Consider the following 13,611-nt stretch of genomic DNA (forward strand, 5'->3'; position numbering starts at 1 on the left):
ACAGTACAGCTCGGCGGTAATACATGCATATCGGGAAAAGAGCGGCCTTGCAGTATTACCAGACACCGTCGGGATATAGACTGACACATCTTCTTGCCCTCGCTTTAAATAAACAATCCATCTGGCCTCAGATTGCTATAAAGCCCTCAATGTTCAAATCTCGATCCAATGTGTGTGTGAGAGAAGAGAGAGAGACTGTATCAACGTCGTCATCGCAAGTCAAGTGGAGTGTAATGGAGAGTGTCAGTGTCAATTTGGCTTTGCTGGCGCCCCTCTCCCCTTCATCTGGGCTGATTTTAATAATCCCTGTCAAACACCAAACAGCTCGCACTTCCTCTCCGACACGACAGCCCTTTCTCTTCGCGCAGACAGAAATCTCAACATTAATTTAGCCCGCACAAAGGGAAAGGCTGTCCAGCTGGACAAATATTATTTCCCTCACTTGACAGACTCCGCAGTTAAGCTCGCGTGTTATTATTTTCTAAACTCCATTCAAGCCCCGACTACTGTCTGAGGGGGAGAGTAGAGAGAGAGAGAGAGTGACTTGTGTAGGTTTTTAAGACATAGGATTAGGAACCGAACAGTGTAATTACACTGGGACCGACTGCGTCAGTGTCTGTGTGTGTATGTGTGTGTGTGTATTCGCGCGCGCGTCTGTGTGTGGAGCCGATGTTACAAAGGGATGCGCATCATCGCCCGTGTCTCATCCACATGAGAGTTGTGGGAAAAGTGTCAGGTTCATGCTGTCACCACATAGGGCCCAATTAGGCAGATGCACCCTCCATTTCCTTTGTCTTGTTATCTATTTTGAACTCAAATGTTGTGGAGTCCCAGAGTAGTTCTGAAAGCTGCCACACAAGGCAGAGAGCTGGTGCTGTGCTTGTGTGTGTGTGTGTTAGAGAGAAAGAGCTGGGGCAGATGTATTCTCTCGACACTTAAAGACACACTAGTATTTCTCCGCATGTCTACCCTTACAAACTGCTCCTCGCTCAGGCTGGAGGTAGTGGTGTGAAATATTTAGCAGCCAGTGCCTCTGCTTTAAAACTACCGAAAAAAGGTTTTCTTATCATGTTCTTAGCTCCCAAAACTCTTAAATAAAGCTTTCGGGTTGTTTAATATATTGATGATGAACATTGTCTTACTCCAAAATGGTGAGAAGATTGCAGGCTGGTTGAGACAGGCAAAGAGTAATATTCACTTGATACAGGTAAACATGAAAAAAAGGCAGAGAGAGAGAGAAAGGTTTCAGGGGAATAAATCCAGTCTGGTTGTGTTTACTGACTATGTGCATGTTGTTTTTGCCAGATGACTTTTTTTTCTGAACTTTCTGGAATGGCTATGACAATGTTTCACATGTTTCAGGCTAATATAAAAAAAAAAAAAAGGTTTGCACTGCACATCAGTTTCAGCTGAATTTGACAAAATATGTCAGGAGACAGAATATGATTGAAAGCTGGAGTGTTGCATTCATTAAAAATGAAAGAAAAAAGGCACATTACTGTATGTACATGATATGTACACACACGTTGGTTCCCCAATTTCATCTAACAAAACTTAATTTACAAGAAATAGAAGGCGTATTAAGCAGATTAAAATGGACACATTTCACTTCCAAATTCAATTGTTCATAACAATCGCATATTCATAATTCATATTCAGACAATCACTGTAAGTCCTAGATATTATTACAATTCAACAATTTAGTAGCTTCTTTTTATAGAAATTAATATTAATAAGAAGTGATAAAACAGACATTTATGATTTAATGATTTAAAAATGTTAAATTCATTAATTTATTTTCTTTTTGGCTTAGTCCCATTATTAATCTGGGGTCGCCAAAGCAGAATAAACAACCAACTTATCCAGCATATGTTTTACGCAGCGGATGCCTTTCCAGCAGCAACCCATCACAGGGAAACATCCATAGTCACTCATTCACACACATACACTACGGAAAATTTAGCCTACCAATTTACCTACACCACATGTCTTTGGACTTGTGGGGGAAAACCAGAGCACACGGTGGAGACCGCCGCGAACACGGGGAGAACATGCAAACTCCACATAGAAACGACAACTGACTCAGCCAAGGCTCGAATCAGCGACCTTCTTGCTGTGAGGCGAACGTGCTACCCCCTGCGCCACCGTGCAGCCCAAAATGTTACAATCAATTAATACATTTTAAAAATATATATATTATTTTAATAAATAAATGGCAGCATGGTGGCATTGTGGGTAGCATAATCGCCTCACAGCAAGAAAGTTGTCCAAAAAAATATATGCTATAGGTGAATTGGGTAGGCTAAATTGTCCGAAAAGTGTTTAAATGTGTATAGATGTTTCCCAGTGCTGTGTTGCAGGTGAAAAGCATCTGCTGTGTAAAACATATGCTGGATAAGTTGGTGGTTTCTTCCATTGTGGCGAACTCCAATAAATAAAGTGACTAAGCCGAAAACAAAATGAATGAATGAATGAATGAAACCTTAATTTACAAGAAATAGAAGGTGTACTGTTTAAGCAGGCTAAAATGGACACATTTCACTTCCAAATGTAATTATTTATAACAATCATTCATTCATTCATTCATTTTCTTTTTGGCTTAGTCCCTTTATTTATCTGGGGTCGCCACAGTGGAATGAACCGCCAATTATCCAGCACATTTTTACGCAGCGGATGCCCTTCCAGCCGCAACCCATCTCTGAGAAATTATAACAATCAAATATAATTCATATTCAGACAATCTCTGTCAGTCCTAGATATTAGCACAATTTAACAATTTAATAAAATTTTTATAGGTGCTTCTTTTTTAGAAATGAACATTGATACGAAGTGATAGAACAGACATTTATCAAGTCACAACAAATCTCTAAATGTTTCAATTAAATCATTTTTTGAAATCATTCATTTTCCTTCTACTTAGTTCCTTTATTAACCTGGGGTTGCCATAGCAGAATGAACCACCAACTAATCCAGCATGTAGTGGATGCTCTTCCAGCCGCAACCAAGTACTGGGAAGCATCCATACATACTCATTCACACTCATACATACAGCCAATTTAGTTTATTCAATTTTCCTAGATAGCGCATGATTTTGGACTGTGGGGTAAACCAGAGCCCCCAGAGGAAATCCACACGAACACGGGGAGAACATGCAAAGTCAAAAAGGGACGTTTCTGCCATTTCACACATCACACCAAAATTTTTGAACCATATAATATTTTACATAGAGCCATTGCAACTTAAGTGTGCTGCTACGTCTGGTCCCATTCACTTCTTTTGATTTTTAGCCATATAATAAAGCTAATTATGCAATCTGTTTTACTATGATAATATGTTTTATTTTCTGTTTTTCTGGTAATTTTTGATACATTTTGATGGCTACAATGCACACCAAATAGTTGGGATAGAGGCATGTTTACTACTGAGTCACATCAACTTTCTTTACAGTGTTTAGTTATCTCAAACTTGAGAAATTATTTTTATAATGTTTGTCATTATTGACTTTCTTTTTTTTATAATACATTTTTTTTTCGTTTGTCAATTTTTGGTGCCGTTGTTGTCGTACAGTCTGGCATGACAACTAAGATCTTACAGTGTGACCTGAGGATCGTATTTGTACAGTTGAGAGACTATTTTGTTGTAGATCATTAATCTTTTAGGCTGCCTGAAAAATCTGTACAACATCAATTTTGTAGCCAAAAACTGCATTCTAAGGCTGCATTTACACTGCATGGTTCAAGTGACTCAATTGCTATTTTTTTTTTCCATGTGGCACAGATCGGACGGATATGGCCCATGTACATAAGAGCAGAAAAGAAAATAACATGGATTCTGATTTGCTCAAATCGGATTCAGGCCTTGTTCATTTGTGGAAATTTATCCGATATGAATTGAATCTGTGTCCTCCTGTCTGCAGTGTGAGCAGGTAGATCAGAAGTCGCACATCATTAAAAACTGTATCGAATAACATCAACACTGAGGCTTTCATTTCGAAACAGACTTCAGCAAAGTCCCAGACCTTAAATCTTATACATGACGACTAAAAAAGCTTTTATATTGTCATGTAGCACAAGTATCTAGGCAAGAGAGTGCGCAACATCCACCACATATAAACTAATATAAAACTATTGCATACACCACGTGACGAAATCATGTGATGGACATTACATTAAAATGCCTACTGGTTTAAAAGATTAAAAGAATATGGTCAAAAGAGAACATTTCTGTCATACTCTATAGTAAAACAACAACTTGTTAAAAAGATTTTTTTAAATAAACCACGCATAAATACAGAAATAAAACAACAATAAACAGACTAAATACAGGAATAGAGAAAAGGCCGCTCTTTTATTATCAGCTGTCAGTCAGCGCCCAATTTTTTTTCTACGTCATTGCGTCTTTGCCTTGTACTGTGTAAATGGAGTCAATCGGATACGAATCACTTTTAAAAATTGATGTAAGCAAGTTAGCAAAAAATTTGGATACAGAAACAAAATTGGAATTGACCACCAAGATCTGCAGTGTAAGGGTGCTTTTACACCTGCCTTACTTAGTTTGGTTGAATCGCTCTAGCATTTGTTTTACCTTTATGGTGCGTTTCATTTTGGCAGGTGTGAATGTAGCAATCATACTCAAGTGCGCACCAAAAGCGGACCAAAAAAGCATACAGAGACCTCCTTGAAGAGGTGGTCTCGGTACGCTTTCAAACGGACCCTGGAGCAGTTCGTTAGTGGTGAGAATATGATCCGGAATAAAACAGACCCAACTGCAAAAAGTACTGCGCCTTTTTGGTCTAATCCAGCTGCCATAGGCTGATGTGCTGTGCATTATGGAATGTGGAGGGAAAACATTTTTGGGAGTGCTTTACCAACAGAGAGAGGGAAAAACATTACCGGATGGATCGTTGAAAATATTTCTGCAAGACGATCATGTCGCACTTCCCTCTGAAGTGACATGCGATGCATTAAAATTGTTTTCCAGACACAGCCGCGCTTCATTCTCGAAATGTATAGTTTGTCTAACGCAGGGGTGTCAAACTCAATTCCTGGAGGGCCGAAGCCTTGCACAGTTTAGTTCCAACCCTGCTCCAACACACTTACCTGTAGGTTTCAAACAAGCCTGAAGGACTCAATTAGTTTGATCAGGTGTGTTTAAAGGGCCATGACACCACCCACTTTCGGTTAAAGTCTACTTCAGAATTTTTTCAAAAGATGCATGATTAATGGGCGTGGAGCTCCGCGAGCATCGGGCAGGAGTGGGCGTGGCCAGCAGGGGAGAAGGGGAGCGAACGACTGTTGTTGTCAGTTAGCTCACAAAATGAGACAAACCGTGAGGAGACCAGTGACTGTAAAAAATATGGACGACGCGACAGCCCCTTTTCCCATTAAACGCCTTGAGGGCAAAACGCCTGCTTGACGGGCACAAACTGTCGCAAAAGACTGCTGAAATTGGAGCCTTGACATGCGCAGAAGGACTGTCTGATGGAGCCAAAGGAGGAGCCGCGAAAATGAGCGGAGTTGAACTTCCAACCAAACGCTTTATGTAAAATCAATCACGCCCCCCGAACTTCTCAGCATGCGTTTGCTGTCAAATCAACACAAATGGATGTAATAACGTTAACAAATATGAGGGTTTTATATATTCAATCGCGCCAGCTCCGGGCCGCAGCGCATAACCTACTTGCGGCGTCACAGGCTGATTTCGGCTCGCATGCGGCAGCGACGGCTCGCTCGGCCGCCGCATCTGGCTCGATTGACTCGGGCTGGAATCGGGCAGTGAGTCCAGGCATCCAGAGTAGGTCCAGCAGAGGTAGTCAGTCTGAGGGGTAAGTCTCCGGCAGGCCAGAATCTAGCCGGAACTGGCCCGAGTGTATTTTGCTATCTGGTTGGTTAGGCGTGTATCAGCAAACTAATAAAGCCCGAAAAAAGCCCTGAACTTAGTGAATAAACAGTGTTCCACCAGATCATGTATGTCAGAAACTGTAGTTTACTGCTTAACTCATTTTGTCATGGTAAAATAACACAGAAATCGAATAATAACACTTCAGTCTGCTGCCGAAGCTCAGACGCGCTGCTTTGAGAAACTGTCAATCACAGCTGTCAATCACGATGACACGCCCAGCATTAAATTACTGCTAAAAACAAACTGTTTACAAAAATGAAGATCTGCACCTATTTCAGCACAATAATCAGTGCCTTAATCGACCAGAACCATCTTTCGGGACATTTTATTGCAAGTGTAATAATTTTTTTTATTTGGGCTCAAGTCTCCTTCATTAACACGGAGGAGGTGGGCTTTATGACTTGTACTGCAGCCAGCCCCCAGGGGGCGATCTAACGGCCGAGACCTTCACTCAAAAGCAGGCTTGCGGCACACTTGGAGGAGATGCAAGAGTTTATAGTTTACAAAGTTAAAATGCAAAGAAATGAACAGTGATTTAATGGCCTGCTACATTTGTTATTCGTAATTTCATATACAGACATCCACAATTTATATCATTATAAAGATAAGTGTGTTCATGTAAACACTATAAATGAGGACTTCTCCCTCAATCCCCGTATCCAGCAGACTCAGTGCAGCAGGTCTCCTGACCTGTCTATTTTAACCATTAACCCTGCTGGTAATCTGGAGGATTTAGGCAAACACAGCAGCACGGCGATGTGTCTGAATGTGAACGAACTCCTGATAAAAGACAGCGTCCGCTATTCTCTAATTCTCGTGCTGCTCTCCCGACAAAAATGCTAGCAGCACACACAGCTTTGCTGTATGATCGGCCCTGACAAGATCACGGGGAAAAACATGCAACAAACCCCGTGGATCATGGAAACAAACACATACGAGCCTTCATGAACGGCTCAATACTGTGCCGTGGTTTCCGTGTCTCTCAGCTCGGGCTTGACATTGGCAGGTCTGGCAGGTCTCATAAATAATTAAGCAGCCGGCTCTTCTCATAGGATAAGAAAACTCCGCTATGAACAATAATGAGAAACCGACACGCGTCGGTTTCTCATTATTGTTCATAGCGGAGTTTTCTTTGCACTTGCACATCATTGCACTTGCAGTACTGCGCTACGTCGCCGATTTTGATCCCGCCCCAAAAATCATTTTAAACCCGGAAGCTAAAATTAGCTGACAAAAGCTCAAAATTATCCAGTTTTCCCCACAATTAAAGCTGACAGGTGCTAACATTGTCTTAACTGATGCTCAACACACACACATCTGTTAATATAAAAAAAGTTCTCCGGGGTGTCCTGAACCTTTAATTATGGTTGGAACTAAACTGTGCAGAGCTGCGGCCCTTTTGGAACTGAGTTTGACACCTGTGGTCTAAAGTGATGTGTACAAATCATATAGTATACTATGAGCAGGAATAAAATTAGTCAGAGCAGTCATAGCTCCATAGTAAAAAAAATGCCATTTTGTGTTTGCCGGTTTGTTTACTTGCGGGAGTTTCATTGGCATTTTCCTGCACGTGTATTCTGACCAAATGAAAAACAGTTTAGGAAACACATTTAATAACATCTGGTCGATGAGTGATTTTGTCAGATGACTGCATTTTTGTTCTTTTTAAATGGTTCGGACCAAAGCATTCAGTGTGGTGTAAAAACGAACAAAAGACGGCAGAAAATGCTACGAGGTATCATATGTTGCCCTTGGTCAGGACCAAATGAATCAAACTACAGATGTGAAAGCACACTAAATGCAGCCAAAGTTTACCAAAAACAGCAAGTCAGATGTTTCAGAAGAATCCAATAAAGGATCCAACATTGTGTAACTATTTGTGAATAAACCTTGGTTTCCATTGCTTTTTTTTAAGGGAATACAGTTTCCACATCCTGGGAAACTTGCACAATACATCAACAATAAAAATGAATGTTTATGCAAGCAGGGAAAGCACTTTAGCTTTTTGCCTCCATCACAAAAAAGCTGGACCTCAGAGTAGCAGTCGACAAACTGTGCCATTGTATATTGCAATTGGAGAAAGATGGCTGATGTTTGGGAAAATGAGTGTGAGTGTGAGTATAAAAAAAAAAGGAAAAAAAAAAACTTTTTCAACACAGTTCTAAACATAATAGTTTTAATAACTCATTTCTAATAACTCATTTTTTTTATCTTTGCCATGATGACAGTAAATTATATTTTATTAGATTTTTTTGAGATTAAAAGGCATTTTAATATTTACATTATAATATTTAGGCGAGGCAGTGGCGCAGTAGGTAGTGCTGTCGTCTCACAGCAAAAAGGTCGCTGAGTCGCTGGTTCGAACCTCGGCTTAGTTGGTGTTTCTGTGTGGAGTTTGCATGTTCTCCCTGCCTTCGCGTGGGTTTCCTTTGGGTGCTCCGGTTTCCCCCACAGTCCAAAGACATGCAGTACAGGTAAATTGGGTAGGCTAAATTGTCCTTAACTAGGCTTAACTAGATTAATTAGATTTACTAGGCAGGTTAGGGTAATAAAACAAAGAAGACTTTGTTCAGAAGAAAAAAATTTTTTGGAAATACTATGAAAAAATTCCTTGCGCTGTTAAACATCATTTGGGAAATATTTAAAAAAGAAATATTCAATGTGAATCAGGCTTCTTTGATCTAAATAACTAGAATGCATTGTGCTGGTATAACATATTCCCATTCTCTTTAGTCTTTGAATTTATTTGTCTCCCTGCCTCTCCTGCTTTCAAAATAAAGAAAGTAATTTAGGCGTAAAAGGCACCTAAGGTGAAAATCATGTTTTTAATCTTGTTTGGACAGAAATGTGTGTAGGTATAGTGTGTGCTTAAAAACAGTACATGTTTGTAATAAAGACGGTAATCGCTGTAATTTATCCCCACAGCTGCATGTTATTACAATTATAAAAGAAGACGATTCAATCCCGGTTTGTGGATGGCAGCTATCTCTCTGCAACTGGTTGCCCACTGAAACTAATGTCAAGTTCAGACTGTATGATTTTCAAAGTAGTCATGTTACAGATGTTTTTACACTGTATGACAATCTGGGCTAACATTTTGTCACTGCTTTGTTTACACTGCAAGATGGATCGGTGACAGGGGGTTTTACGCTACATGACTTTACTATAAGAAGAGTCGCAGACAACTTTGTCAAAACTACATCTCACAACTAAAAACATGTAGTGTATCTTTTGTTATTACCTACATAATAAGAAAGAGGTCTTTAATGGGGTAGAAACTGTACATATTTGCTCACCTGGGTTTAAAGGGAATTAGCAATTTCTTCTCAACTTCTTTTTTTTTTTTGACCCAGTTGTGATAATGCACACATGACACATCACACCGAGTGCTCCTGCCAAATTTGCTCTACTTTTTCCTCCATTCGCTGTGTCCAAATAAACTGAAAATAAGCGCTTTTAAGACAAGTCCAGATATTTAACACGCCAAATATCTCATGTGCTCCGGTGACTCATCTGCAAGATCCAATCGCGTAGTTCACATTGTGTGATTGCTACTAACGTGAATAAGTATCTATCCTGAAGAGCGGTGGGGGTGAGTTGCGCACGACATACCTCAAGAACGGTGGGGGTAAGTTGCGCGCGATATACCTCAAGAGCGGTGGGGGTGAGTTGCACGCAACATACCCGAAGAGCAGTGGGGGTGAGTTGCAATGTACCTGAAGAGCTGGGAGGGATGCTGTGGAAAAGGGTGTGCGACGTTGGTAAGGACCGGGTGGGAGACGTGCAATTTCCGGGAGAATATCATTCATTTGCGGGCATCTGGGAGTCCCTATGCATTTGCGGGAGACTTGGGATGTCTGCCATATCATAATTGGTTTCATCACTCTGTCTCTTCTCCACCAATCAGCTACTGTGTGCTGTGCTGTGTGGTCTGGAGCAATGGCTGCTGCCGCATCATCCAGGTGGATGCTGCACACTGGTGATAGATAAGAAGATTCCTCCACAAAAATATGTAAAGCGCTTTGAGTGTCCAGAAAAGTGGTATATAAATATAATTGATTATTATTATTTTTTATAAATTAGGATTATGTTGTACATTGACATTACGGATATGGGCAACGCAGTGGTGCAGTAGGTAGTGTCCCCTCACAGCAAGGTAGGGTCCCCTCACAGCAAGAAGGTCACTGGTTCGAGCCTCGGCTGGGCCAGCTGGCGTTTCTGTGTAGAGTTTGCATGTTCTCCTTGCGTTCGCATGGGTTTCCTCCAGGTAATTTGGTTTCCCCCACAGTCCAAAGACATGCGGAACAGGTGAATTGGGTAGGCTAAATTGTGCATAGTGTATGAGTGTGAATGAGTGTGTGTGGATGTTTCCCTGAGATGGGTTGCCGCTGCGTAAAAATGTGCTGGATAAGTTGGTGGTTCATTCGGCAGTGGCGACCCCGGATTAATAAAGGGACTAAGCCGAAAAGAAAATAAATGAACATAACGGATATCCATACAGTAAAGTATATTAACGTGTATCCTGTCACATTTGCCATGCAAAAACTAAATATATGTAGGTAAATGCCACTATATATGTTGGAAAAAGCCACAAACTTCCATGTTTTATATTTGTTTGTTTGTTTGTTTTACAACTCTGTATCTCAATGGATGCCTTTTTTCCAAGCATTCTTCATAATATCTAATTTTAAGTGCCACACTTTTTGGGTGAACTATTAAATTTTTGGGTGAACTATCCCTTTAAGAGCACACCTGTTGCTACAGTGCAAATGCTCTACACAAATATACATCTCACAGAACAAAATCACCAATCAACACTGAGGTTAAGGCAAAATACACAGTACCTTTTCACGTTGTGATTTCAGGGACTCTTCGTCACATTAAATCCAACTGCAGCGAAGGTCTATCAAAGCTAGAATCCAAGCAGACTTGTCAAGTGAATTTCTTCCCACAATCTTTAATTTTCATTGCACTGAAATTGTCTAAATGGTCTAAAGTGCGTGTGACATAACAATAACATCTAAGAGCATTAATAGTGTCGAGTAAAAATACCCAAGGAAAAAGACAGCATTAATGGAGGGGAAACTGCGAGGGATTTAATGGGGATGTGAGAGGGTTTCAGTCATTTATATCGATCTACAACATTAGATTGCAGCCGAAAGGGTCGTGTGAGATTAAAAGTCTCTCGGATGGTTAAATAACAGGGTGTCAAGCTCGCTTACGAGAATAAATATATAACTATTGAGCCGTCGCATCGGTTTGTTTATCAACACGTGATGACATACTGCTGTGATTCTCAAGCGCAAAGCGTCTCTGACAACCAACCGGAAGCATATCCGAATTTCCGTGTTATGGAAGAGAGCAAATCACAGAGAGAATAGGGGGGAGCGCTTAAAAGTTACTCCTAGATTTCGGCTGTTTTCATTTGTAATTTTATATAATAACTGGTCTCAGTTTTGCTGAATTAGTTTAATTTAGTTTATTCTATTATTGAATGTGCCTTCATTTGGATAAATTCATTTTAAACTGCATTTAATGATTGTGTTCACCCCTATTAGAATAACGTGGTCACCCATTGCGCTGTACGCTAGTTTTGAAGTACAACTTGCAAAATAGCATAGAGAAAAATATGTAGTTAATATGTAGTCTTACAGTTAGAGTCATATAGTCATGTTGTGTTTGTGCTATATATAACGTTACAGTACTGAAAGCGTTGCTGGATAAAATGTCACTTTATGTGTACGAATGGACTGTGATGATGTTTAGCGTGTTGTTGTTGTTGTTGTAAACCCAAGTACATTAATAAGTTACATCATCATCATTAGTAAATTCACTGTTTTCGGTTTCAGGTAAGATATAGAAATGATGTACACACACCTCAAGTTTGTAAAGCAGCTGGTAAAATTGCAAACAGTTTCGATTCATAATAAACTTCTTGCGAGTTTGTTATCAGTCAGTATATTCTGTATATTGTTGTTATCAATAATTAATGAACTGTATCGTTAATGTTATTTGAGAGTTGTTATCTTATATGTGTTATTTAACATGCAATCTTTTCACTAGGATGGTGGACAATACATATGTCTTTCAAACGTCTGGCTTCAGGAATAATTCTCAAAAAAGACTTTTACTTCAGGGCATCAAACATCTAGGGGGCGTATACATGGGGGGCTCTGTAAGTATCTGCACTTATGACACATCATTTATGTTCTACCATCCTGTTATCCACCTGTTACAAGTTGTGGGGAAATAGCATATGGAGACTTGTGCTGTTGTACTAAAATTTAAACCAAATATAATTTTATATTAAAGGAAACTCACACTAGGACACAAACAAAAAATTCACAAAATTAAGATAATACCTTTTTATATTATATCAGCTGAATGTACATTAGATGAAAATTAGTTGAATAGCTGGATAGATAAATTACTAAAAGAAACACACATGTACACGCATTAGACAGTGGTCAACATCTGAAGTGGATGAAAAAAGTTTTTCAAAATTGTCCTAAGACAAGACATGTTGACTACTGTATATTTCACAGACCAGTTGCACAGAATTATGTCAAAGTTGCCCTGCAACAGTTTCAAAACAGCTTCAGTATTGAATCGCTACATACACTTTTTAGAAGACATGCACAGACACAAGTAAATTATTCTGTACATAGAAATTACAATCTCTCTATTTTTAGATTATTATGTTAAATTAATGTTTTGATTAATTTAGTTATACAAATGTGAACTTAGTTCACCGTTTCATCTTTGCAAATGAACATCTTAGATATCATATCTATTAGCTTGTAAATAGCAAAAAATAATAATAATAATCATTTACATATTCAAATGATCAGTGGTGCTTGCCAATGACCATTTTTTAAGCAAGAAAATCTACCGATAGTGGTGCATTGATCAATTCTAATGCAATCCACTCTGTTTCAGATGGTTTTTGATTTATTTTGTTTGTTTCTATTATTATTATTATTGTTGTTGTTGTTGTTAATGTTCTTTCATTTTGTTTGTGTGTTTGTTGTTTGTAAATGTGTACTCATTAAATGGCTCATTTATTTAGGAATAATTGATTCTGACTGGTCAATCATGTCATTGCGAGTTATGCTGTTCTCCAGTAACAAGCGATTTATAACACAGGCTCATTCAGTTATCAGCAAATCGTCCACTTATTCACATTTTCTTTAAGCAGACTTTTAATTTAATTAAAGAACTGTTATATTGTTACAGCTCAGACCTTTTTTTTTTTTTGTCTAATTGTTTTTTTTTTTTTAAGTAACCATAATAAGTTGAATAATGTACTTCCAGCCATTAATTTTCAAAGAACAAAAGTTTTTAGTCTTATTCAACATCTCTAGCTGCTGATGAGCCTGTTGGGCTTTATTTTGCCTTTTTATTTGAAGTTTGAGGCCAATATGTTTTTTCAACATATTTGATAATACTTAAAAATTGTTACATATTATTACCATTTATTCGGTTTTCTTATTGAATGTAGTTTAACATTGTAATTTCAGCATCATTACTTCATCATTACATCATACATCATTGTATCAGTTTCCACTAAAAAAGCAGCCCAACAGTTTTCACCTCTGATAATAATAATAATAATAATAATAATAATAATAATAATACATCTATTTTTGAACAGCAGATTATTGTTTTAATGATTTCTTACGTATCATAATGATTCACCAGACACTGAAA

The 13,611-nt window shown here is 38.8% G+C and overlaps 2 protein-coding genes across 5 annotated transcripts in view; one reads left to right on the forward strand and one right to left on the reverse strand.

Annotated features, from left to right (window-relative positions):
- Positions 1 to 11,216, reverse strand: part of si:ch73-280o22.2 — a 203,660-nt gene extending 192,444 nt beyond the window's left edge. The window contains 1 exon segment of the mRNA XM_087254122.1: positions 10,746 to 11,216. The gene's annotated coding sequence lies outside the window, so the exon portion shown is untranslated.
- Positions 11,217 to 11,471: 255 nt separating this feature from the next.
- Positions 11,472 to 13,611, forward strand: part of slf1 (SMC5/6 complex localization factor 1) — a 65,508-nt gene continuing 63,368 nt past the window's right edge. For 3 of the 4 annotated variants that reach the window (XR_015491751.1, XR_015491752.1, XM_087254129.1), the window contains exons 1-2: positions 11,472 to 11,750; positions 11,965 to 12,076. Coding sequence is in view for 2 of the 4 variants with exons in the window: in XM_087254129.1 (XP_087110255.1) it covers positions 11,966 to 12,076 (111 nt within the window). In the remaining 2 variants the exon portion in view is untranslated. Of the gene's footprint in view, positions 11,843 to 11,920; positions 12,077 to 13,611 lie in introns of all 4 variants that reach the window. The other variant, XM_087254128.1, reaches the window with a different exon arrangement.

The sequence above is a fragment of the Danio rerio genome, chromosome 5, assembly GCF_052040795.2.
Source record: "Danio rerio strain M-AB ecotype USA chromosome 5, GRCz13ab, whole genome shotgun sequence".
NCBI lineage: Eukaryota > Metazoa > Chordata > Actinopteri > Cypriniformes > Danionidae > Danio > Danio rerio.